Source organism: Spea bombifrons, chromosome 3, assembly GCF_027358695.1.
Source record: "Spea bombifrons isolate aSpeBom1 chromosome 3, aSpeBom1.2.pri, whole genome shotgun sequence".
NCBI classification, from domain to species: Eukaryota; Metazoa; Chordata; class Amphibia; order Anura; family Pelobatidae; genus Spea; species Spea bombifrons.
The window spans coordinates 74,382,460-74,409,259 of record NC_071089.1 but is presented as its reverse complement, the minus strand read 5'-3'; the positions used below and the strand labels follow the sequence as shown (position 1 = coordinate 74,409,259).

The following is a 26,800-nucleotide window of genomic DNA, read 5'->3' as shown; positions in this document are numbered from 1 at the left end:
ATGTACAGAACATATTGCCGACCTGCAGGCTGAAGTCCTCAGCACTAGCCACCAGATTGATGGCTATTTGGGGCTATTTTCATGTTTCAAGTTATTTTCATGTGCTTTCCTGTTGCTTTCTTTTGTTTTAGTATTAAAATATAACAAACAATAGTAAAGTGCTCTGGTGTGGATGCTTTGTTTCTAAGTCAATATGAGCATTGTTTCTCTTTATAAGGTGACTTAAGGGAAATAAAGCAACACTGCTACCAGAAGAACTGTAAATGCTAGCCCATGCTGACTCCTAATGTTCTTACAGTATTGTAGTGTGGACCGTGTACAATAACATCCTGCATTATAAGATTTTGAGCTTTGTTGCATGATTGAATTTATTATTTTTTTGCTTGAGGATAAAATACAGCAATGTATTTTGTTAGTGTTGAAAATAATTTTTTGCTCCCATGAACGTTCTTTATCTGCAGACCTTGATATTGTTGTTGGGTGACTTTTCTTGTTTAGTCACCACAGTGCGCTGCTTCTTTTCCAGCAACAGCTAAGCCCTTTTTTTCCAAGGGAACCTGCTTCTCTTAGGCCGTCATAATTTGGGCTAAAACCAAAAACTCCTGCTTTGATGAGAAAACCACTTAGACCGGGCTCTCAATAGGTGATATTGTGTTGACCAGAACAGTCATATGGATGTGGGGTTTCAATGGGATCTTGATTAGGAACTGTACAGTTATCATGTAGGGTCATTTCTACCAGGAATTCTGCAGCTTGACTCAACAGTGTGAGTTTTGATGCAAGGAAAGTGCATTGCAGTCAATGCCTTTTATATTTAGTTGGTTATCTGTTTAGAGAGATCTTTTGAATGGACATTGGACAGCCATGGATGTATTTCAGATGAGCAAGTTAATAAATTAACAAAAGTATGCACAGCCATCCTTTAGACTGTTCCTTTTTAATTATGAAACAACTGCTAAATGTCACAAAAGGTTTTACGTTGCAGAACCACACGGTAGAATCATCAGCAACCTATGTTTTGCTGAAACGGGAGCTGAGCTTTGAACAGGTGTTACAGTCATGGGGTGGAAGATATGTCAAGGCTGTGTGGCAATGCGTTAGTATATGCGATTTGTTTATGATGAAGTTATTAAAGGGTACAGCCTTGAAAAGAGAAGAATCCAGGCATCGTTATGCGAAGGAGTCTGTCCTTGGGATACCTCGCAGACATGGCTGTGATTACTCCACAATTGTAAATCGTGTCCCCTTTTTCTCCCTTTTTTGTCTGTTGCTAATTCTCTTTGACAGTGATTGATTTTTACCCCTTTAAATACAAATACTATTAAAAACTGTAGTGTATAAATTATTTGTAGCCAGTCGAGCTCTATTGAAAGGTAACCAGGTTGCTGTCTGCCGCAGGACAGTATATGTATATATATATAGATAGATATATACCCACACACTATGTGGACAAAAGTATTGGGACATACCACTTATTGAATTCAGGTGTTTCTATCAAACCCATTGCCACAGGTGTATAAAATCAAGCACCTAGCCACGCACTGTGCATTTACAAACATTTGTGAAAAAATGGGTCCTTCTGAAGTGCTTAGTGAATTTGAGCGTGGTACTGTGATAGGATGCCACGTTTGCAGTTAGTCAGTTCGTACAATTTCATCCCTGCTAGATATTCCACGGTCAACTGTAAGTGGTATTATTGGAGAGTGGAAGTGTTTACGAACAGCAGTGGAAGACCAAATAAAGTCACAGCTGAGCATATCAGCACAAAAACTGCAGTGGGAGCTTCATGGAATGGTTTTCCATGCCCAAGCGTCGGATCAAGTGGAAACTTGTTCTGTGGAGTGATGAATCGCGCTTCTCTGGAAGTCTGATGGGCCAGTTTGGGTTTGGCGGGTGCCAGGAGAACGTTACCTGTCTGACTGCATTGTGCCAACTGTAACGATGAGGACGAGGGATAATGTTATGGAGCTGATTTTTAGTATTTGGGCCTCTTACTTCCAATGAAAGGAAATCTAAATGCTTCAGCATACCAAGACATTTTGGACATTGCTATGTTTACAACTTTGTGGGGACAGTTTGGGGAAGGCCTTTTTCTATTCCAGCATGACTGTACCCAGTGCTTGGTATGGAAGAACTTTACTGACCCACACAGAGCCCTGACCTCAACCCCATCAAACAGCTTTTGGATGAACTGGAACAGAGATTGCGAGCAAGGCTTTCTTGCCCAACATCAGTGTCTGACCTCAAAAATACTCTACTGGATGAATGGGCATAAAATCCCACAGAAACACTCCAAAATCTGTGGAAAGCCTTCCCAGAAGAGTGGAAGCTGTTATAGCTGCAAAGGGGGAACCAACGACATATTAATGTCTATGCATTTAGATAGCAATATTGTAAAAGTCCCTATTGGTGTAATGGCCAGATGTCCCAATACCTTTGTTCACATAATTTATACTTTTTTTTAAACCATGTGTTAAATTTTGCAAACTGGTTAATTCATTTTCTCTTTCTCCTTAAAGAGGTAGTAAGAAAACAACATCATATGTGAGCTGTTTGCTCATACGTGAGCTAGTTTCTTGTGCCATCCCTGCATAATGCATAGTTTAATCTGAGAAGGGGCTTTAACTGTATATTGTACAAGGACGGCCAAGCTCCGGGTTGAGTGCATAAACCATTCAGTTGCAGTTGTTTTGGAGCTGGAGCTGAGCCATTCCATCGTTCTGTAATTGTCTCCATAGTTATGCAGTGGTGCATACAATGCAATGAGCTGTGAAAATCACTGTGTATTACCATTAAGTGCTCCAGTCTAATACCAGTTGTTATATTGTTGCTATATTGAAACAGCAGGGTGCATATTTACCACTATACCATACTTGAGATCTGTTGTATACAGCACACTGCTTAACCAGAGGATTACCCACAGTCCTCATCAGAGAGAGAGAGAGAGAGAGAGAGCAGAACTATTGATCTAATTGTTGAAATTGAATATTTTGATATGGGTTTTCCTTTTTGTTTCATTTCATTATGCTTATCATATCTGGTATGGCTGATTGTGACATCTATGACTTTTAAGAACACGGTGTAGGAACGTCTGATACCAGAGATGATAGACCATGAAGAGGTTTCTGAGACAGTTTAGTGGGAGGAAAGAAGGCGCTTGTAAGATCTCATGCGGAATGTAGACATTGTCCGTAATATTACAGCAGGATATGAGTCGTGTTCGACATATGATAGGATAAGTAATGCCAGACTGTAATTATTCAGAATCCCACACATTTTCGAAGAAAATGCTGCGTGTCCAAAAATAAAAACATTTTTTTTTTGTTATTTCTTCCAAGAAAGCATTAGTGATTCACTATTACAGTTCACTTCAGACCATGTTGCTTGATGGTCCAATGAATGTGGTAAACATTTACAGGAGCCTATCAGTGACACAGCAGGGAGGATTTAAGGGAGCCCGCTAGCATTTCGCTCTAGATTTCTTTAATGGCTTAAACCATGTACTTTTTTATTTACTTATTACTATTTCTTTTTGCTTTAGAAACTCTAAATTGACATGTTATGAACTGTCTCTAAACCTGCTTCTAGTCTATTTTTTTTTATTTGAGAAGAGTGTAGTTAGAATGTGGCAGCACGGATGTGTAAAGAATCATATCCACTGATGGGAGTTTAAATTGTTGGGAAGTATGCTGATGCAGGGACATTCTGAGTTCTGTAGTCTGGGGCTGGGCAGATATAAGTAGAATTAACAGCCAGGTAGGTTTTTTTTTGTTTTGTGTTTTTTGGGGTCGCAGGAACATTCATAGAGATCAAATATATGATGAAAAAGTTAGGAGCCAGCAGTAAAAATATGGAGCTTCCCAGCTGCTATGATGTGACCTGCCCTGGCCTTTTACTTGGCATAATGTGACCACAAGACTTGCTTTAATCCAAAGTAAAGAATGTATGACATATTTTATCACCGGCGACATCTCTCCGGGAGTCTCCCTAACCTTTTACAGTGCCTTTTTGTGGGTGGATTACCTGGAAAGAATGCCTGTGGCCACACGCACACTGAACTTTTTGATGTCTACTGATCATCTCAGCAAAAGCAACTATTTTGTTTCCATAACCCTTATTGACATAGTGCTCTATTATTTTACTCTCCTCAGGTGAAATTTATACTTTATTTATTACAGTTACTTTTATGAAACTTAAACAGAAAGTGATAGTTCCCAGTAATAAGGAGTGAGAATAATAATTAAGTTGTAACATGTTGGGTAAAATTGCTTACTACCTATAAACATCAGTAGAAAAAAAAATGCCCTTTTGATTGAACAAGAAAAGTGGCATTTTCTCTTAATTTAGAAAGGGGCTCTGTGACCAACTAAAAGTGGAATGCCGTTGGTGTCTAGCTCATGGGAAGTGTAAAATTATCCTTTATGCTGCAACAAAGTGTACTTCTACAAAAGACCAATGGATTTTTATGTATTTATTTATTTTTACTTATGATCAGCTTCTGACTGCTTGAACCATGGTTATGTAATAATATTAGAAGTTGAAGTGTTCATATAGTGAAAGTACAAGTCCAATATTACTTTTGTAAAAATATATTTCTTGCCTTTCTTAGGTTTTACCAAATTCGAGCATGCATGAAAATCCCTCCCCGGATTCCACACAAAATTGAAGCAAGTCTTTTGAGAGTCACAGGTATGTGTTTAGTAGAACATTTTTATGGGAAAACCTACACTATATGACCAAAAGTATGTGAACACCTAACCATCACACCTGTTTGAGCTCGTTTGACATCCCATTCCAAAACCATTGGCATTAATATGGAGTTCCCTCCTCCCTTTGCAGCTTGAACAGCCTCTGCTCTGGCTTTCCACAATATTTCACAATATTGAGTGTGTCTGTGAGGATTTGTGCCCATTCAGCCAAAATATTTATGCCTGTTCCAATTCAAGCAACTATTACACTTTCCGCACTCAGCGGCCCCGTTCTGTGAGTGTGCGTGGTCTACTGCTTTGTGGCTGAGCTGTTGATCCTGGGCACTTCCACTTCACAATAATAACACAATAATGAACTGACCTGTGGCATCGCGACCAGTGCGGCATTTAAAGTCACTGAGATCTGCACTCTACTGTCAGTGTATGTCGATGGCTGCCTATTAGTTTAATTGTATACACCTGTTTGCAATGGGTGTGGATTAAGCTAAAACACCTAAACTCGAGTGGTGTCCACACTTTTGGTCATATAGTGTATCTGTATTTCTTAACTACATTTGTTGCTTGAGTCTAATCTTCCTTGTAATAAATACATATTGTGATGGGCACATATGTATGATGGAGAACTTTGTCAGACAGGTCAATTCATTATCATTTTACCTGCCACTAAAGTTAAGAGTAACTTGGTTGTTTGATAAAATACTTGTCAGTGTTTGATACAGGCCAGCTTCAACAGCCAGTCCTATAATTCACAGAAATTCAAATGTTTAATAGTGTGGCGTGACAAGACTGTTGTCTGGTTGTTGTCAGGTTTAACTAGATGTGTCGAGACTGCTGTCGAATGGGTAGTCGTCTTTGTCTGTGGAGCCATCAAATGAATCGGCCAGTTGTCTGGTGAAGTCCAGTTTGACATTGAGGTTTCCAGTCCTAATTTAGTTCATAGGCATTCTGGATTTACACGCCTCCTCCTGAGGGTAGTGAAGGTTATTGAATTGTATTTAAGCACTATTTCTACCAACTTAGCTTAGTTAAAAATCTATGGATAGACTGTGTTTTTCATACAGTACCAACTAAATGGCTTCTTCTGTCTTTGCATTGGGTTTTACTTATATAGCTCCAGCATGCCCCTTAGCAATATCACAATAGAGGCAGTGAAAATTAACAATAACCTTAAATTTGACAGTATCCAGAATTGTATAAAGTGGAAAAAATAAGAACACATGTTAAGACATACTGGTGTAGAAGAAGAAGAAGAGGGCCCTGGTCTTCCATGCTTTCGGTCTATTGATTGGGTCAGATATACTGCACTTTCAGTGTGTATTCTGTAGCCATGTGTAACTAATGAAAAACATTCATCAAGGACATTTACACACTCCGTATCGTACCTTTTTATGTTGCACTGGTTTTAAGAGTTACTAGGCTCCCCTACCTGTTTTTATACTCCCAAGATGGCCGACATGAATGTGAGAGGCTCCTTCAAACGTACTCTAGTAGTTTAGAAACCATCCTCCAGCCCTGTGCGCGGCGTGTCCTGGTTTTGCCAGTAGTTAGTTTGCAAAAATACACAGATGCATTCATATCATCCAGAGAGAAATATTATAAATAAACATTTACAATAGTACTGAAAAGATTTTATACCAGTCAACGGATTCTGCTTTGTTCGGCACCAATTTTGAAAATGTGTTAAACCGTAATTTTCATGAGGACTTGCGTACCTTTTGTACACGTATAAGTCTGAAAGAAAATCCACAGTTGGGATCTCACTTTACCAATGTTACACTGAGTTTAGGAAAATGTTTAATAAATATAGACCACAGATTAGAATAAAGTTAGACTACAGATTATAGTACAGGTATAGTGTAATAGTGTATATTGTTGTTTTAGCTTTACCATGCAGATTATTATTGTACATTGCTGGGAGAACTGACCCACCTGGCTAAAATAACAGAAGATAATAAGCTTTTAGCCCACTGTACACTTAATAAATGCAGTCATTATGTTACCATATAATGTCTCCTATATACTACAGAGCAATGCTGCAAAGAGCTCTTGCTGTCTCTTGTTTCGGTCTGCTTGGCCTCTTTGTTTTGGCTCCGGCAGAGGTAGTAATATGCGTGTCGTTGGACAAAGAATCAGCGCTACATCGGAATTAACACAAAACCCCTGATTATTCACTATTTATTACTTTGCGTTCTTGAGATTTCATCTTTAATAGAAGACCTCCAGCTCCAGCGACTGTATTCATCGCACAAAACTCATGCTCTCCTTCATACAGCACAATAGATCACGTGTGTAGCACCGCATGACCTTAAAACATGAACACACAAACGCAGGCATGAAGAGATGCGATCGTTACTGCTGCTTAATAACTATCATTTTTCTGTTCTCTGACAGCGCCTGAGGAAATTAAAGTAAATAAATGAACTAGATGGAGACGTACATCAGAAACCTGGCAGCTTTAGTAGTGCATTCTTCAGATTAGTGACTCTAGGCATAAAACCCATCTTTCTGATATGCTGCTATCTCATGGATGTCTGTCGTGTTCTGATGAATGCTATTGTTGTATGTCATGTATACGTCGGTGCACAAAAACTGAAGCGCGTATCGGTTTAAGTGGTTCCTGCATATCTCTGTAGTCCAGGGGCAGCAGTCATAAGCAGTCTGTAAACAGGACTGTGTGTAGTAATTTAACCGATATTAACATTTTTGCACCAATTTTATATTACCACAAATTGACTTCACGGTTCAATATTTGACTGAACCGCAAGATCATACGTTTTTTAACGATCATTTTATTCTGCCACTTAATGTTAAAATCCCAATGTTTTTGTATATTGTGGTTCCTCATGTAATTTCTAGTATTAGCAGAAGAGAATAATTCTGAGAGACCACCAGATTATATAGACCAAATACTGTGCATTCTACCAGTCTCCAAAACGCATCCATACACAAGGTAAAGATTCGGTTAGATGCTCATATCATGTAGCGTTTTCCACCCTATATTTTAGACATTAAAGTGTAAAATATCTGGGATGCAGCGAGTAACTAAATTGAGGACCTGTATTGCCATAGCAACCAATGAAATGCCACACATTTTCCCCTTTTGTAGAATATGAACCGGTCAGTAAATATATATATATATATATATATATATATATATATATATATATATATATATATTATACACACACAACTGTTGATATAAATTTGTGTACATTTAGTGTAACTCCCAGTCATGCCTAGATAAATAGTGGTCTATGTCACCCGGGAGTAATACCTCTACAGGCACATAAAAATGTTTTTTTATTATTATTTAAACAAAAAATGCTTTTTATTTTTTTTTTTTTTTTACTTTATATTGTGGGTTCTTCTCCTTTCCAGGTGATGATTTAGCCTTTCCAGCTTCAGTCCAAGATAATGCAGTCTGCAGTAAAATATTTCAGATACTATACAAGAACGAGGAGGTTGCAGTTAATGATGTCATGAACTTTAAAATTAAAATGCTATTGGATGAAAGAAAGGTAATGAGATTCTTTTACATATTGTGTTTGAAGTACCAGCGGCATGTTAAACAAAGTGCATCATCTTGATGGCTGTGTGCTTGAGTAATAATAGGAACTGTTGTGCAAGCCATATACACACAAGTGCCGAACATTATGGTATCTATGTGTAAAAAGGTTTTAGACTTCCAGACGTGGACCTCCTTACTCTTGTACCTAGAAGGATACCAACTGTGCCCCACTGATGATGCTGACAAAGGCCGAAATGTACGTCTGGGGAAATTTGCCTAACATTTCGGTTCTGGACTGTCCGTTGGGTGGGATCGGGCTGAAATGTACTGTAAATAGAGATTGTTCCTATGAAATGGCACAAAAAAAGCTGTAATTTGAGATGCTCCCGGCTGGGGACGTACTGTAGGACAGACTATGAAGCCGCTGTCTGTTCTTGGTGTATAGCATTTGGACTTCCCACAGTAGATTCCCACTTGCTGTGATTTAAAGCCAGCAGAGGGCTCGCTGGTGCTAAATCAGCTGTGATCCAGCTTCTAAAATACATTTTACTGTTTCTTTAAGGTAAAGTGATTTGGTTACGTCGCTCTTACCTATGTTTTCCCCACCACGTAACATCATTGCCCTTCTGTTTCACATTTTATTCACAGATTGAGGAGACTTTAAATGAACTAAATTTCCAACTTTCCGTGGATCTGTATTTTACAGACACAGACTATTCGTAAGTACAGTCTCCAACTTGTAAGCCTTACACCAATGCTGTTTATTGACTTTTCAAATCTATGAAAATAATCAACTCCTTTTATGTGGGACACTCCAGCCATCATATGCACTTGAACGATTATGATAGCTGCAAGGTCCTTTTAATTTTTTGTGGTATTCTGTAGAATGTTCTGTGTGCATTTGCCCCTTGACCCACTCACAGAGTACCTTAACATGTCATAATTTGTTTCTATTTCTTCTTTTTCGTGAGGAATGAGTTTTAATGCTTCCCTAAGAGAAATTAATTAATATTGGCCATATACCAATCTAAAAACATATTGTGTGATGTTTCTCAATTTACAGCATTTCCCAAGACCAGTTTTACCTATATATACTGTGTAGATAGATGTATAATGTTTCCATGATGGGCTGTGTTCAAAATGCATATAAAGCAGAAAGCGGGTACAAAGAAGGCAGCCTGTCTAACCCTTAAGTATTTGGATAGTTATTTCACAAATAATTATTGATTTATTTCTGCTAAATATTTTATTTGCATCAAGAACGTATTAATATGTTAGAAGAATAGCATTCTAGCTCCCCGGCCTTTCATTATTGTATGTTCCAGAATATCCAGGTTTCCGTTTAATTGGCACACGTCAGAAGAGCTCAGTCACTAACTGGCCTTCCATGCTCACGTATGGAGATACTACTGAGTCAGATTTGTCCTTTATTCACAGCCCTGAAGTGTGAAGGCAATTAAACCAAATTTCAGGTGTTGCCTAAACATGTTGAGTGTGATCGACCCCCTCTCACGCCTGCATAAAGGATCACAAAACCTCTTCCCCAAATTGCCTGCCAAAGACTGCACTCTCGGCCACTTACCCAGAAAGCATATAAATCTGCTAGGTAATTAGGAGTGTGGTGATATTTCCTGCGTACTTGGAAGCCTCTAAAAAGGCAAGAGCTTTGCTCGTTTAGAGTAAACTGAAATGCTTTTTCACAGCCTTCCTTGTCAGGAGTGTATTTTGTTCGCAGAGCATGCACATAAAAAGTATGTTATACCTGTAACCCAAGGGAGAGAGCTGCGCAGCTGGAAACATTGTGACGTTGGAACATTAATGATTCTACTTTTAATAGTTCAGATGTCTGGCGAGAAGGGGTGTATCAGGACAAAATTGGACCTTGCTTTGGGGTGCTTCTCTTCAATGTAATGAAATATTTTACACACACACCCCAAAGCCAGTGCATTAAGCTGCTCCTGGTTACCTGGTGGGAGATGTAGATTTTTTTTTGGTAAGGAGATGTAGCTTGGTTTAAGAGTTGCCACTCCTTATCCTTGTTGTTCGATGGAACGTCTGTACTGTCATTTCTGATAGATATATTTTCTTTCTTTCCAGACCAAATGACCCAAACGCCTTGCAACAAATTAGTAGCCGAAATTTAAAGTTGCACTTTAACCTACATAGAGGCCTTCATCACCACATCAATTTAATGTTTGATTACTTCCATCTCTCTGTCATATCTGTTATAGTTCATGGTTCCTTAGTTGCGCTACATCAGCCACTGATCACGTAAGTATATATTCTTGGCTCATTATGGATACTCTTTTCAAAACAAATAGTGTTTTCATTTGGAACTATATATATATATATATATATATATATATATATATATATATATATATATATATATATATATATATATATACATTCATTATATCATTAACCCCCTTTAGTACCCTATAAACATACCGGTACGTCCTAAAAAAAACTGTGCTTAAAAGCCCGTTAGGACGTACCATGCTGACTTTCTTGCAGCGACTTGGACATCTTGAGTACAAAACATGTACAAGAGATCTCTAAAGTGATCTCTCCAACAGAAATAAATCAAATGTAAGGGGGGTGTTCCCAAACATAAATTGGGTCATTGTTCATCAGTGGCACCTACTGATGAAAATGTATTTTAGTTTGTATAGGTTTTTTACATACTAGCACCTATGGTTATTATTTTTTGCATGTTTCTGTGGTTTCAAATGAAAGCCCTATTTGTATCTGGGAAAAAGATTGTATAATTTAGCTTGCAAGTAGGACTCTCTCCACCTAATCTATCGGTTTGTCTTAGTCTGTCAATTCTGGTCTTGTCATAACCCTTGAATATATGTATTGTATTAAGTGCTGCGTAAATTGTTGGTGCTATATAAATACAAGATAATAATAATAATTTATGTGGGTACATCAAATACTGAAAAGGGGAATCTTAATTAAACCCACATATGGTAAAAATTTCAAAAAACAAATATGGTATTTGGGGTACTGAAGGGCAAACTTTAAAAAAAAATCTAGAAATGTAGGCATACATTTAAGAGGAAAAAAACATTTTTACAGTTTAATCCGTGTGAACAAAAAAGCCTTTAAAATATATTTTCTTGTCTTGAGTGAAGGCATGCCTCATATTCCTATCTTTGGCATTTACAGGCAAGTATTAGAAGGTATGCATCACCTTATGCTGGCTGTTATTCATTCTAAGTTACAATGTCAGGACTATAACCTTTATAGTGCCCACATATTCTTCAGATCAAATTAAATGACCCAATTGCTTAAAGAATTTCTCTTTCTGATACTTCTGTCATCACCTGACCGTTTTTGCGTGACATGCCTGACCCATCTATGGACTCTTATTCCTTATTGACATGCTGTATAAATCTTCGAAAACGAAGCAAAAGTTGTAAATGCTTCATGTTTCCATTACGTTTCTCCCTGATCATTAACAACACTAATCCAGCAGATCCTTACAGGTTTTTTTTTCTCTCTGTCATTCCATCTAGATTTCACCGAGCTATAAAAAACACGTGGCTAAATCGAAATGCCCCAACCCAGTACAAGGATTCCTCCATCCCAACGCTGGAAAGTGTAGTGTTTGGCAACAACTACACAAAGCAGCTATCAGCAGATGTAAGCATATATATATATAAATACTAAGAAAGCTGTATATACTATAAATAAGGGATTACAACCACTACACCTAAACTGTCTAGCGATTATAGTACATGCTGGACTATGGGTATGCCTGGGCATGATAGGAGTGTGATTGCTGTTACCAATCATATATATTTAATATAGCAATCACATTCCTATCATGCAAACGCAGCCAATACATGCTGAAGCATGGCTAGCTGTGCCCCCTTGAGTGTTGATGCTGCCAGCACAGATAAAATACTGCCCTGCAGGATGGGGTCTGCACATCACTTACAGCCTCCCTGTGCCATGCTTTCCTCTCCCCCCACTTACACATCCATGCTATCACACACATATTCATTAATTTCCTCATTCACAGATGCTCATTCATTCCCTCAGTCATGCATACTCGTTCATACACCCTCCCCTACCCCGTTACCTAAACTGCAGATTTCCCGGTGCCGCTTGCAGACTTGCACAGGGGCCACTGCTTCTCTCTGCGTTGCTTGCACTATATGCAAACAACTTCTCTTGTCCCGCCCAGGGGCAGCAGGGTCATGTAAATTTACATGACTCTGCTGGGTTCCTGCTTCCTATAGGTGGAAGAAGAGACGCTGCTCACACAGTGTGTGCGAGCTATGCAAAGGTAAGCAGCACCAATTGCCCCCCTGCACTTTTAGTTTAGGTACTATATAACCGGTCTATATGGCATTCTACGTATATCTATTTTACTCTAATATATTGATGTAATTAACCTAATTAAGCCCCAGCAGTGTTTCTCTATATTAAGTGCATCAGAATATGTATTCTTACATTTTTCATAATGTTAAAAGGGACAAGGTATCGCAGAAGGAATTAAACATTTCAAAGAAGAAATGTATTTGCAGACAGCTGTTAATTCCTGGAAGGAATTTGTATTCATTAAACCTAGGGTTACTAAATATGTAAGAATAGAATATTTTCCAGCTCCTTGTTGTCTTTTTCTTCTCCATCTGTTTTTTTTTGTTTTGTTTTACCTTGCTCTTTATCTCTCTTTCCAGGGCAACAGCTTTGTAGTTCAAGAAAGTTTTTTGCAGCATGCCTACAATTTCCATTATACACTCTGTGCCTGTTTGCTGCTATCTTTTAAGGGATTATACAGCTACTTCATCACAGTAACAAAAGAACTGCCTTCATCTCTGAAACTGGAGCTGGGTATGTATAGTGATGCTTTTCCTTGAGGGCCTTTGCTGCCGTCTGGTGGCGCATAAATCTAGTAGTCTTCGCTCTGGGAATTTTTTTTAAGAATCTGCCCTTTATGTTGCAAGTGACAGAATGACCCAGGTGGTGGTTTTTTTTTCTTTTTTCATTGTGTCCGGCACAAATTCATTGAAATCCAAAACTCAAAAGTGGTAGTTATAAGCATTTGGGTTTTTTTCTCATTTTTTGTTATATCACGAAATAGGAATCATTTACATTAAATTCATTATTTTTTGACTTGTATATTTCATGCACATGTAGGTGTGTTTATAATATGAACCCATAGCCATGAATGACCTGGCAAAAGTTATTATTGACCATAACGTTATTATCTTATACAACTTAACAAATCTAAACACTCTAAATAAAGCCAGCTTTCATAATTAGCATTACACAGAGCAAAGCCACTTGACAAATAATAACTTTGATGCTGGCAAGATACGCCAAGTATCTTCTGAATGTTCTCCTAAAGTTTTCTTCACTGTTCTCTGTTGGGTTAGGTGAATGAGACATAGGTAAACTCTGGTTAGCCTGATCCTGAGTTCCCCTAGGTTGTAGTGATAATTCCTATGTTTGGGAAACAAGAAAGGTTCTTTCTACCTTTGTCTACTCAGGATGTACTCAGGCCCTTTCCCTTGTCAACCCCTGTCAATTTGTTTTGTATAACAAAGTATTAAAAAATATTATATATATATATAGTATATATATGTATATGTTGTTACATTGATGTATACAACATCACACTGTTTGATATTATGGAGGTGCTGCTTGGCAAAGTAAACCCTCTCACAACATTGGCGTGTTTACTTATTGAATATGTCGGGAGAAAGTGGCTCAATCACACCCTTGTAATAAATTTACTATACAGTGAATTTGCAGGTAAATCCAAACAGTATATAACTATGTTTAATGACGGGTCTGTACCAGAAGATTTCTCTGACTTGGTTCTGCATAGGTAAATTGGTTGAGTTGACACACTCAATATTTGTTCAACTGTTTGCCAACTACCTACAAAGCCACTGTTTACTGTATAACCCTCATAACATTATTTTCCCTTATTTTTACCCTTACGAAAGTATGATACTCATGATCCTAAAGATCTCCAATGCCTTTATGCTTCCTATGAATATTTAGATATTTGGCCATATGAAAAATTAAGTTTTATATATATATATATATATATATATATATACACACACACACATATACACACACACACAGGTTTTGCTCTGTGTATTGTCTTGATTCTACGTCCCCCATGCTCAAGAAACCTACCTTTTGTGGAATGTTACTCTGTGTCATTATACGATACACACACCCACATTGTTGCTTTTATGTGCATTATGTTTATATGCTTTTCTCATAATTTTGTTTTTTTTATGGTAGGAACAAAGATGATATTTTTGTGGGTGGTGTGTGTGTTTTACTAATTACTAACAATCCACTGGTTTGAATGAACACATGGAAGCAGACTAACAGTAGTATTCCCACTGATGTGAGCAGCCAAGCACTGAAATGTTTATAAGGCCTAGTTCTAAAACCACATATAGCATAGGACACATGTGAATATAAGTTATTGTGCCCATTCACAACACCTAACGTATACATAATTAAATGTTTCGGTGCAGGGCTAGCTCCAGTAGAGGGAATACATACGTTATATCTTTGGAGCTTGCCTCTTGGTGGTGCATGCCTATGAATATGTGACCTTTAAATAGCGTGTTAATAGAATTGCTTTCTTCAGGGTCAAACCCTACGCTGCATACACTGGGTTTTCTTCCATTCCTCTTAGTTCTTAGATCATACTTTTCCTTCTTTTTCCCTTTATGATGTACATTTGTTATCTTGTTTTACTTGATCACCTGTCACATTGCATTAAAAACTCAGCATGCTTCTTTTGTGCAAAAACCATCACACACATTATTTAAACATCCAACAAGCTCTCTCATTGACTAGAGAGCACTAAATGCGGCCCGATTTCAGTGTACATCATAGACAAAGCCACTAAACCTATTAGCTCTCTGTGCTTTACTTGACTGACTCCTTTCTTATGAGCTACTGTTCTTCTTTGACTAACGTTAAATTAAGTCACAAAGCACAGAAATGACAGGTGTGTAACTAGTACATATGTGTGCCATCCTTACAATCAGCCAAGCCCCGCATGCAGGTCCTTTATGAACGTGTCCTCAGAAGAAAATATCCATGGCCCCCGAGAGACCACACGCAGGGTATGTTCCTAGTAAAATGCATTAGATTTAGTACTATTATTTTATGATGATTGCGTCTTATGTAGATTACCACTCTTTTTTACATTCTTAAAGGTATAATGAAATGGTGTATGAGTGTTGGCTTTTATAGAAATATTCCATGTCAGATGGAAACTTTCGAACCCTTGATGCACTCTTACAGATGTTATATATGGAGCCAGATTCATGTTCCATAAAGATGCTTGGCCCATGCAGACACTTAATTTACTGTATTGGCGGAAATCCAAGTATGCTTAAGGTAGCAGACAGTGTAGTTGGACATACTGTCCTCACTAGCAATAGTGTAGTAAGCAGCAGTCCAAGTTGGCTTGTGCCACCCCCCCCCCCCGCCATGTGTTTATGTGGAAATGAGATCCAAGAATAACATTGAGACAAGGAGATTATTGTCAATCTAGATATGTAAATATATGTGATGTATTCTTTATAGGCCAAGATCCAGGTATAGATGCAGTGATTATCACATGATTACAGAATAGAGAGTTATCCCCAAGACTGAATTTACTGTGTCTGTGGACTACAGGACCAAGAAGTACAATGCTAATAAACCATCCTCATACATGATATAATATGTACACATCCATCAATTACGAACATACATTGAATCGTATATTTAGGCGCATTTTATTTAAGTAAAGTAAATATATTACATCCTCGGTAGGATCTGTTAAACTATAGGGGAGTGCAGGCTCCCCTAATGTATATGCTGTTACCTGCCGAACCTCCAGCACATAGGTGTGTTAGCTTTGGTGTAATGCTGTGTATGTTTGAATCATGACATGTAGCTTTTTCATCATCCATACATGTACTGTTTCTGTGCTTCACAGAAAAAATTGATGTGGACGCTCGCCTTGCAGAATTGTGTGAAGATGTCAAGGTAGATATTTTCCTCTGTGTTTGTTAGCCCATGAATGTTTTTGCTTATAATGACAGTAGCGGGTGAGCTTAGACACAAAGTTCTTTGCTTTGTGGTTGGTACCAGCTTGAAACGTACTACATAGGGAAGCCACGACTACTGCTCAGAGGATCCAGTTCACTGCATGGAAGTTGACAGAGATCCTAGAGACCCAACTGGAGAGTGTTAGGAATTTTACCCCTCTTTCTGGTATAATCACAGACAGTTCCTTAATGAGGACCTGCCATCCTAAAATGCCTCACTACAAGGTTTGGGTCCGGCAGGGAAATAAACGCCATCTCTACATTTTTCCAGACACAGATAATACTATTGATATGTATTGAACATGAACCCTTTGAATAGACTTTTTATTATTCTTGGGTTATGCAATTATGGCGAGTTAATATACTTTCTGTTCCACGAACCAGAAAATCAAGAACCCTGATGAACTGGCCGAAGTGATAAACATGAACCTGGCGCAGCTCTGCTCCCTTCTCATGGCTCTGTGGGGGCAGTTCATTGAAGTTATTGCCTTGCAGGATGAAATCACAGTCATGGTGGCTCAAGAACATCATACATTAAGAGTAAGGAAGCAAACAAGCCCAGCAATGCATGGTGTCTGAGTGTGTGACTCATTAATGATACGTGGATGCATGTTATCTAAGTGATTGTGTACACCAGAACCCTAGAGGCAAACACTATTGTATTTTGCAATATGTTAAACGCAAATGAAGGGTATGTAATATGTTACCATATCTGGAATGCCAGCCTACCATATAATATCCAAATTCTCTTTGGATATTGATGGTGTCAAGGACATTTGGAAACCAGTGAGTGTGTCCTATGAACATGTTATTTGTTTCCGGTAGGTACGGAGGTTTGCCGAGGCTTTCTTTTGCTTGGAGCATCCGAGAGAAGCAGCCCTGGCATATCAAGAACTGCAGTGAGTATTACAGAGCCACATTCTCTTACATAACCAATCACCAGGATCTTTTATGATCCTGTGGCTGCTTTGGTATGTTGTTGCAGTGCTATGTATATATGTATGCCTGTCCATTTCAAGTTGCTCCGCAAATGGCTGGTGATTGTTTCCTCATAATCTGCGGTCATGTATTTCCTGCATTTTGTAAATCTTTTGAGATTAATCTGTATGATTTTCTAGGAAACGATGGGTTCTAGAAATGATGTGCAATGGATGATGAAGAGTCTTTAGCGATGGCTAAACACACAGTTTTATCAATGCTTGTAACACTTTCTTTATAAATGAAAGGTATTTTCTCTTCGCAGTGCCCAGAGCCACCTTCAGATGTCTACAGCAATAAAGAACTCTTCCTACTTCAGCTCTCTGCCTCCCCTCCCCATTGAGTGCAGTGAGTTGGACGGAGACTTCAACACTCTGCCTATTATTTTTGAAGATCGTTATTTAGATTATATAACAGAAGGTATGTGTAGCAAGTGTGTGTGTTACAGCCATCCTTGTTGCATGTGTGCATGTGGTATTTCACAGTTGATCTGTGCAACAGTTTTTACTTTTTTTTTTCCTCTGGAGTTTCACAGGCATATCAAGCTGCATGTATTGTCTGGACAGAATGTACTTAATTTGATTTAATAAGCTCATGCAGATGATTACCTGTCACCACACAACAAGACAGCATTAATCTTATTCACAAGTAAAGTACTTAATTCCTTTAACGACCAATGACGTGACAGGCACGTCACGGGAAATCATACGGTTAAGGACCAATGACGTACCTGGAAAGTTATGGGGTTAAGAAAGTGTAGAAAGCGATCAACAATCCTGCAATGCCTTAATACTGAGGCATTCATTAAATAATGTCGCAGGAGCCCACGTGTGATTGTTCCTGAGAGTGCCATATTTAATATGGCGGCACCCTGGTGCTTAGGAAGCGATCTCTTTCCAAGCTCAGTTAATGTTGCTGAAATGCAACCCCTCCATCCCCAAAAATCAGGGACCTTTGTGAATGCTCCTGAAGACGATCACAAGCGCCATAGTCCAAACCCTCCTGAGAACTGTGAGTTCCCCTGCAAGTTGACTACAGGTACTGCAGGCAAAAATGCGGGTCAATGGAGCTCAGCTTACTAATCATAATAAGCTCACTGAAATAATAATAATAATAAAACAATTAGAAATGGTTAAAACATTGAAGCTGTAACAACATTTTAAATTAACAGCTCCATGAGGGGAACCATTCAGTCACAAGCACATATTAAAAAAATGGCAAATAAAATGTAAAATAGTTTTAATATATAATAATATAAAAACTATTTATGAGCAAGTCCTAAAATTGGCGCCGTGTCCTCACAAAAATCCTATCATGGAAAGTGTTAAAATACCTTTTGACAAACAAATGCATGGATGTTATTACTATACTCAGCAGATGTTGCTGAATACATATTGGGGGAGTGTTTTGAAGTGACATATACCAAGAAGTACATTGCGGGTATCAAAGTGTGTGGTAGTTATTTTTTGGGTGTTTTTCCACACATTGTACTTTAGCTACAGCTCCTGGCATATGTCACTGCCAGACATCACCCCAGTTCAGCAACATCTCCTGATTACAGTCATACAACCCATGCATTGGGTTTGTCGGCTATGCCCTAATTCTTCCATGGGAAAACATAATTAAGGGCCTTGATAAGTTCCTCCAGCAACTTATCAAGTTCCTCCTACTTAGCTGTCAAACTTTGGCAGCGGTGGATTTGGGAATCAATTAAGATAATGACTGATCAAGCGCTCTGTCAATAACAAGTTGCTGTAACTCTTGCACTGTTGGTACTCGGTCTAGTTTTTCCTATGGACACTTGGATCAGTTAGAAAGATTGTGACCTGATTGAAACCAACTTCGCTTAATCTTTGCTTACAGAGTTTCTAAAGTAACAGTAATATTGTGGTTATGAGACCAACATTTGCTTTTTGTTTGACTGCGCTCTTTACATTCTGCATTGCAGACCTTGATGGACCGTGGATGGGAGTTCAGAATTTGCACAGATCAGATTCCAATAAAGCGGAGAAGGCTGACAACGAGAATACATTTGCTTGTGGGCTTGCCTCTTCAGATTTGAAAATCGTAGCTGAAGGTTCTTCTGCTGCTGTTTGGTGTACAGAAGGTGAAAAGCCTCTAACAAAATCCCAGAAGGGTAAAAGTGAAGATGAAAAACAGTCAAAAACAAAAGTAAATAAGCTCATGAGAACAATGAAACCAGAGAACCCCAAAAAGATAGTAAAGCAAAATTCTAAGGACTCAGTGGTATTGGTAAGCTACAAATGTTTAAAAGCTGCTACAGCAGAGGCTGTCTCTAAGCCTTTTGAATTCAAGCCTTCGCATTGTCATAAGGATGGACATAACTCCATACATGGTTTACTGCCAAATGACCCCAAGTCTTCTGGGTTACACACATGGCAGAAGGGCCCTATACCTCTGCCAAATAATGCAGACATGAATAAACCACTGCAAGGAAGAGCTGACATTTCCGTGAAAACCCAGAGCAGTGCTTTGGATTCTGGTAACCTAACACATTTCTCCACTTCCACCATTCTAGGTGCACACAACACGCAACAGGCAGGTACGGGGGTTCCACAAATGGATCACACACCACATCCCGAAGAAAGTTGCCGACGTGGTCCAGCAATCCCTTCAGGTGTGAGGACAATAGAGGTTAAGCCAAGCAACAAGAATCCTTACGAGGGCGAGAAAGTAACTGTTATTTTTGGCTCCAAGCCAGAGTCTTGTAGAAATACAGCACCTAAAGATAGCTTGCAGGGGCATGGATTTCCAACTTTGGAGGATGGATTGACACACTTGGTAGAGACAGACTCTGTGTTTGACAAAGAGGTTGCACTGGATACACATATTAGACAGACTGGAAACGTAGATGCCCTTTCACGGCTGAAGCACAATCAGCAATCTTTTAGTTCTAAAGAGGTCCACATTGTTGTTAGTGGGGACACCATTAAATTGCCAGATATCAATCTTACCTGCGCTTCTTCAAGGTTTTCTGACTCTGGTGTTGAAAGTGAGCCTAGTTCTTTTTCTACGCACCCAAATCCAGAACCGAGTTCAGAAAACCAGAATGATCAAGGCACCCTTACAACTGATAAAGTGTTTCCTCAGCTCTTATTAAAGCCAGAAGCTAATCTGAGGACGGCAGTAGAAAGTCACTGTACAGAAAGCACTAGTGCACTTAGTGAAATCCAGTCATCCTTGACCTCTATAAACTCACTGCCCTCGGATGACGATGAGCTGTCACCTGATGAAACGTCTAAAATATCAGTTGTTCCTGAAAGTCAATTAAAAGACAGTAAAACTGTGCTTGACCTGGGGACATCTAATTTGCCAAAATACGACACTAAAAAGTCCAGCATTCTCTTACAGCCTCAATGCGTGGTGTTTCCTGACAAAGAATCAGTGTCTGTACATTCCTCCCTTTCTAGCATGAGAGATCTTTTTCAATTTGCAATTTCTGATGAAGAAACCCAAAACGAGATCAAAAGTATTCCTGTCCCCCCAACAGGCCCCATAACCACATTTAGGGAGCCTCAAACTTCTGGCAAGCACCATAACGCTGACCCAGGTGCATTAAATCCCGAAGTTCTTGTTGTGGGCGAGCCATCTGTAATTTCAGGCTCAGTTGCTGCCGAAGAAGACGTTAAATTTGTCGGAAAAAAAGAGGACCTTTTTAGCAGTGAAATAAAACACACAGATCGTGAAAAGTCAGACGTAATCAGGGAAGGACAATCTAACGTACTGCCTTCCACGACTACTAACACAGACATGGTAAGGCAAGGGCTAATAGAGAATTACTTTGGCTCCCAAAGTAGCACTGACATTTCGGATATAAGTCCTGCAGATGAAGCGAAGTGTAACAGTCCAGCCAAAGAAACACCAATACTACAAACATGTGGTCCAACTCCTCAAGAAGATGACGACGACGATGAAGAAGAGCAGAATGAAGAAATGATTCAGAATGGATACTATGAGGAAACCGATGGTCCATTGTGTAGGTCTGATGATACGGTATGCGAAATTAGCCAGGATTCTTCAGATGAACATTGTTTGAAAGCAGAGAGAATAAGTTCTGAGTATGCTTTGAACGTGCCTGGTGTTTGTACTCCGAGCTGTTTATCTTTTTCCTACACCCTGAGGGACACTCCTTGCGGAAGCGCGTTTACATCAAGAAATATGCGTGATACTATTACGAAGCAGCCTGGAGGTGCATCACCAGCTTCATCGTCATGTCTCTCCTGGTATGAGAGCTCCCCTAAGCCTCTAATGCTTGCGTAAGTAACAAACATTTGAATATTTGTGATACCCCCCCCCCTTGAAAGTACAAGGAAGTATTCTGCAGAACCCCCCCAAGCATTTGCCTCACTTCACTGACTCTTTCCTGCCACTGATTGGCTTCAGGTAGTCAAAAGTGGCATGAAAACCAGAGAAGAGGTGGCACTGCTTCTTCTACTATATGTAAGTTAAATGAGGTCTATTAAAAATACTTAATATGCATTTTTCATTGGTAGGACTACTGTTCTTTTAATATAAACCTTTTTGTACTTTCTAGAGAGATTTTTGATGGCACATGATTTTCTCATTGCACAGGGCTTGAAATTAACTGTGAAAACTCTTAGGTTAGTTCTGAGTTGGGTGCGATGTGCCCTAGATGAAATAACTTCACGTTTTGAGGTTTAATCACTAAAACCTGAATTGGTCCAAGCTGCCAATTCTTGGCTATTGAAAATTGGACTAAACACAGACCTTCTTAATTAAAAACCTGGAGGGTCCCTCAGCGTGCCAGATCAATGCTATATCCATGGGCAGCTTGTCTACGTAGTTTGGGGTGAATTTCCATCTATTCCTGGTTCATGACAGGAATTTGAACTGTGCAGGGGGACATGGAATGCTTGGACCATAGTGAACTCTTAAATAACCAGTATGTGTTGCCTTCAATTCTGGGGAGTGTTAATTGTTCTGTAAATAAATGATCATGCCTGACCTGTCTTGGCCAGAACCACTAACTTAAACACATTGCCAGGTTTTCCATCTGGAAAAAAGATGGCCAAATCTGTCAAATATAGAACTTAAAATGACGGATGAAATACGGACTGTTAGTAGTAAATAGTAGGAGTAAATAGTACAGATTATCGCTATACCCTCCCAGGACAGCAGAGGATTGTCTTAAATAGGTTTTAATTCAGTTTTATTTATATAGACTTACTTACTACCAGTGCCCGTGCTGTTTCTATGCAGAGTAACAAATATCAGCAAATACCCTACTCTTACTGTAACTGAGTTTTTGTTTCCCGTCTTTCTATAGCTTCGTTCAGGCCAAAGAAGAACTCAAACAGCTTAAGCTCCCTGGATTCCTTTATAGCGATGTCCCCCATTTGGCTTCCACTGTCCCTTACTTTACAGCGGAGGAGGAGGATAACTCTGATGAAGGAATACATCTCATTGTCTGTGTTCATGGTCTTGACGGTAAATTTGATTTCTTCTGTGGTGGGCTTGAAAGATTTCATATACTTCATTAAAGTGTTTTTTTTATCATTGGGCATTTGTCTTTTATTAATGAGATGGTAAACCTTTTTGAGAGACGTATGAAAATGGCTTGGCATCCACTCTATAGTGTTAAGTATCATTTTCTTTGGTTGGATTTAAGTTCTAATGCAAATTTGTCAGAATGTAAACCCTAGTAAATTCTACTCGGTTTAAATATTATGCTATAACTAGAAATATGGCTCAGAGCACTTTTACATTAAGGCTGTGCACAGGGAACTGTATACTTTCCCTGTCATCATTTACAAAACGTGTCACTCGATCAACTAGATTTTAAAATCAGCGATCTGATCTTTCACCTAGGGAACAGCGCTGACCTTCGCTTGGTAAGAACCTACATTGAGCTTGGACTGCCTGGTGGGCGAAAGGATTTTCTAATGTCTGAGAGAAACCAGGTGTGTAAAACGTTGTATAGTAAACATCTGAATTAAACCCTGACGTGTGCCCGTCGATTCCTTCCTGGCAACCAAAAGATGCCTTTCACGTTGCTTCTTGTGTTTACATCAAAACTGGCTGTTGGCAAGAATCTCAATCCAATTTATTGCACCCAAAAGTACGCTACATAATACAGTACAGACAAACTTGTAAGAGCCCTTAAGACAGATTTTTGTAGAGGTGACCTTGGTTCCAGGCAGTGGATCGGCATTTACAAAAGTATGTTAATCAATTATTCATACAATGGGCCAAATGCATTAATAAAATCGGGGCTAGAATGATGAGGCTGCTGCAACAAAGTACAGGCACCGTTCAATGTAATTACAACTGCGAAATGAATGAAAAAAACGTATTTTCCTCCAATTCCATTCATGCAGCCTTACTGAGAATATAGCACACACAACAGCCATGTATTTAGTGTGTATAAAGCACGTGTGCACAAAGCATGTTATGGTCTTTCTTTCTCAGAATGATACCTTCGCTGATTTTGACACTATGACAGATCGCCTTCTGGATGAAATCATACAATACATCCAGATCTACAATCTGTCCATTTCCAGAATAAGGTACATTATGCCTTCCTTCTTCATATCCAAGTACTGTGTTACAACATACATATACTGATCTGTATATCAGCTGCTAGTCCTTACAGCTTTACTGTTGTTTGGTATTTAATAATAAATCCATATATATGTTTATATAGTTTAATTGCAAGATTTTTTTATACTGAATTGGCCTAAAGGTAATCGTGGATTTTTCTGAAACGTACTAATTAAATTAAGTCAAATGAGTAATTTATAATCTGATCTTTGCCATGCTTACTAATCGCATTGTGATTTTCACAATGCACCCAAATGTATAGAAGCCCCATATTTTACACCACTATGGTATGAAGTGAAGTTGGTGGGTTAAGAGTTCATCTTCTTCTCTAATGGGAGAGGAAGAACAAAGCCGATACACAGGTTTTTAAAATGATGACGAGGAACTTGTGGTCCTTGTTGAGATTACAAGAGGGAATTGTATTGGAGAAGCTTTCTGTTTGTTGACTATGATTATTTCCTGCAATTTGCCACTTTTGGAATAATTGTAACGATGTATATATCAATCCATTGTTGAAATGATTATATTTTGACACTTTGATTCTTTCTTTCCCTTCCAGCTTCATAGGCCATTCTCTAGGCAATTTAATTATACGTTCAGTTCTGTCAAGGCCTAGATTCAGATGTTACCTCGGCAAGCTGCACACGTTCCTTTCTCTGTCGGGCCCGCACCTGGGTACTCTCTATAACAGCAGTGCGCTGGTTAACACAGGTAAACGCTCCCGGCGTACATCTAGCAGATGCACCTAAGGTTACTGGTATCACAGGTTGGCTTAGAGGTTGGTTTTGGGCACTTGAAATGTCTTAGTTATAGATGTGATAAAAAAAATAATAGGTAATCTATCTCAAATAGGCCCTGATTTCGTAACACTTATGTGTAGCTCCATTATCTATTTCAGATCAGGGACTACTATGTTAAACCCCCGTAGATTATCGTACTATATTAACTACCTTTTGTTATTCACATAATTTATAAGTAGGCCAAAAATTCCTACTGTGTGTTAAGGGGGTTGATTCAGTTTATTGCTTCTGCACTTTCCTGGTGATCCAGCTATTACAAAAAGACCTGCTGCTTTGTGTCTGTGTTTTCACGTTTGTAAAATATATCTACCGTTACCCAGGTTTGTGGTTTATGCAGAAGTGGAAAAAGTCTGGCTCCCTTTTGCAGCTGACGTGCAGAGACCACTCGGATCCCCGGCAAACCTTCCTGTACAAACTCAGCAAAAAGCCAGGTAATGGTGATATTCTGCAAATAGTTGTTAGGATGTTTCATTCTGTTTTAGTTTTTCAACAAAAATATGATTTAAAAATACATGTCTTCCGGATATAAGGTTGTTTTCATGCTGCGGAACGGGCTCTCCGAAGAATACAAGCTAATGCTTTAGACAATAAAATACACACATTGGGGGAAAGATATGAAAGCTAGTATCTTAGTAAAAAGCATTCTTATAACATCTTGACATTGATGACCTAGAACCTTGAAAGCACAAACAAACCTGATGATTATGTACCCCCTTAAGTTGAATGATCTATGTTAAATACATGTTGGGGGAATCAGGGCTGACTTTCCATTCCTGGTACCCCTAGTCTATTATGCTAGGCATTGATGTCCATGTAAAGATGTGTAGATGTAGTTAGTTATTTAAACCCTGTGTCCAAGGGTCTGTGCTTTCAGCAGCCTGACAGTGTTTGATGCTCTTATCACAGGCCTTGAGCACTTCAGAAACGTGGTTCTGGTGAGCTCCCTGCAGGATCGATACGTTCCCTATCACTCTGCTCGCATCGAGATGTGCAAAACTGCCCTGAAGGACAAGCAGTCAGGTGAGAGGCTCATAGATTGCGTCATTTGCTGAAGCATATCAGTGAAATCATTGATACAGTAGGAGACATTGGTGTTTTTTTAACAATTGAAACTGAAAGGCAAGTAATCTGTTTTCGCAAATGTAGTAAAAAAAAAAAAAAAAAGTTAAATATAAAACTGGAAACTTCCACCACTGTACATCTGTGACTGATGAGAAAATTGCAGAAAAGGGTAAGAAGAAAATAATGAGAAAAAAAGGTTTTCTGTCTTTCAGTTTAAAAGTTGGAAAGATTAGTCATTTTACTCACCTTATGTGTACGTGTGTATGTATATATTGATAGATGTGGATATGCACACATACACATATATAAAATTACATTGAATTAGTCTAATATACAATGTGTTTTGTTTATGTTTTCAGGACCAGTTTATGCTGAAATGATCAAAAATATCCTGCTGCCAGTTCTGCAGAACAAAGACTGCAACTTAGTGCGTTATGATGTCATCCATGCATTACCCAATACTGCTAATTCTCTCATCGGAAGAGCGGCCCACATTGCGGTTCTTGACTCCGAAGTATTTTTGGAAAAATTCTTTCTGGTTGCTGGCCTAAAATATTTCCAGTAGGAGGGCACTGCCAGTCCTTTATGTAATACCTCATTCAACTAAATCTCAAAGCATGTGGTATTAAAGTATTAGCTGCCATTGCATTTTGATTGATATTTATGTGGGTTTGTTGTTTTTTTTTTTGTTTGTTTTTAAGAATGATAACTTGTTATACTATCCAATTTGAAATAAATTAGTGGTTATTAATACAGTGTAGATTAATGTATATCCTTCTTCCCAGATGTATAGACAGTTGGGAGAATAATCACTTTCTCCCTTAACAATGAGCTGAGTGTGTGCATTGACACATCTGAATAGCTCCTGATTTAGGTCTGTTTTGTATACAACATTTTATGCCACATTAAAAAATCCCAAGGATCGTGAAATTCAGGAACTTATTGATTGTTAGGTCAGCTGGTCTGACCACGTGACATCTGTGTCTGCGAAACTCCTTTACTCTTGTGTGCTTTCACCAGTTGTCAAAGACCATGGTCTTTGCAATAAAAGAATCTTTCCTGAAA

At 38.7% G+C, this 26,800-nt stretch overlaps 1 protein-coding gene across 5 annotated transcripts in view; it reads left to right on the top strand.

Moving 5' to 3' along the window:
• Nucleotides 1-26,800, top strand: part of FAM135A (family with sequence similarity 135 member A) — a 43,386-nt gene extending 16,586 nt beyond the window's left edge. For 3 of the 5 annotated variants that reach the window (XM_053458673.1, XM_053458675.1, XM_053458674.1), the window contains exons 4-22: nucleotides 4,610-4,689; nucleotides 8,088-8,227; nucleotides 8,866-8,936; nucleotides 10,315-10,488; nucleotides 11,742-11,868; nucleotides 12,912-13,065; nucleotides 15,261-15,338; nucleotides 16,202-16,251; nucleotides 16,698-16,853; nucleotides 17,139-17,212; nucleotides 17,557-17,711; nucleotides 19,240-21,568; nucleotides 22,600-22,760; nucleotides 23,142-23,233; nucleotides 23,742-23,839; nucleotides 24,433-24,584; nucleotides 24,994-25,104; nucleotides 25,580-25,693; nucleotides 26,095-26,800. In XM_053458673.1, coding sequence (XP_053314648.1) covers nucleotides 4,610-4,689; nucleotides 8,088-8,227; nucleotides 8,866-8,936; nucleotides 10,315-10,488; nucleotides 11,742-11,868; nucleotides 12,912-13,065; nucleotides 15,261-15,338; nucleotides 16,202-16,251; nucleotides 16,698-16,853; nucleotides 17,139-17,212; nucleotides 17,557-17,711; nucleotides 19,240-21,568; nucleotides 22,600-22,760; nucleotides 23,142-23,233; nucleotides 23,742-23,839; nucleotides 24,433-24,584; nucleotides 24,994-25,104; nucleotides 25,580-25,693; nucleotides 26,095-26,300 — 4,522 coding nt within the window. In that variant the 3' untranslated portion in view covers nucleotides 26,301-26,800. The remainder of the gene's footprint in view (nucleotides 1-4,609; nucleotides 4,690-8,087; nucleotides 8,228-8,865; nucleotides 8,937-10,314; nucleotides 10,489-11,741; nucleotides 11,869-12,911; nucleotides 13,066-15,260; nucleotides 15,339-16,201; nucleotides 16,252-16,697; nucleotides 16,854-17,138; nucleotides 17,213-17,556; nucleotides 17,712-19,239; nucleotides 21,569-22,599; nucleotides 22,761-23,141; nucleotides 23,234-23,741; nucleotides 23,840-24,432; nucleotides 24,585-24,993; nucleotides 25,105-25,579; nucleotides 25,694-26,094) is intronic. The other 2 variants (XM_053458677.1, XM_053458676.1) reach the window with 2 other exon arrangements.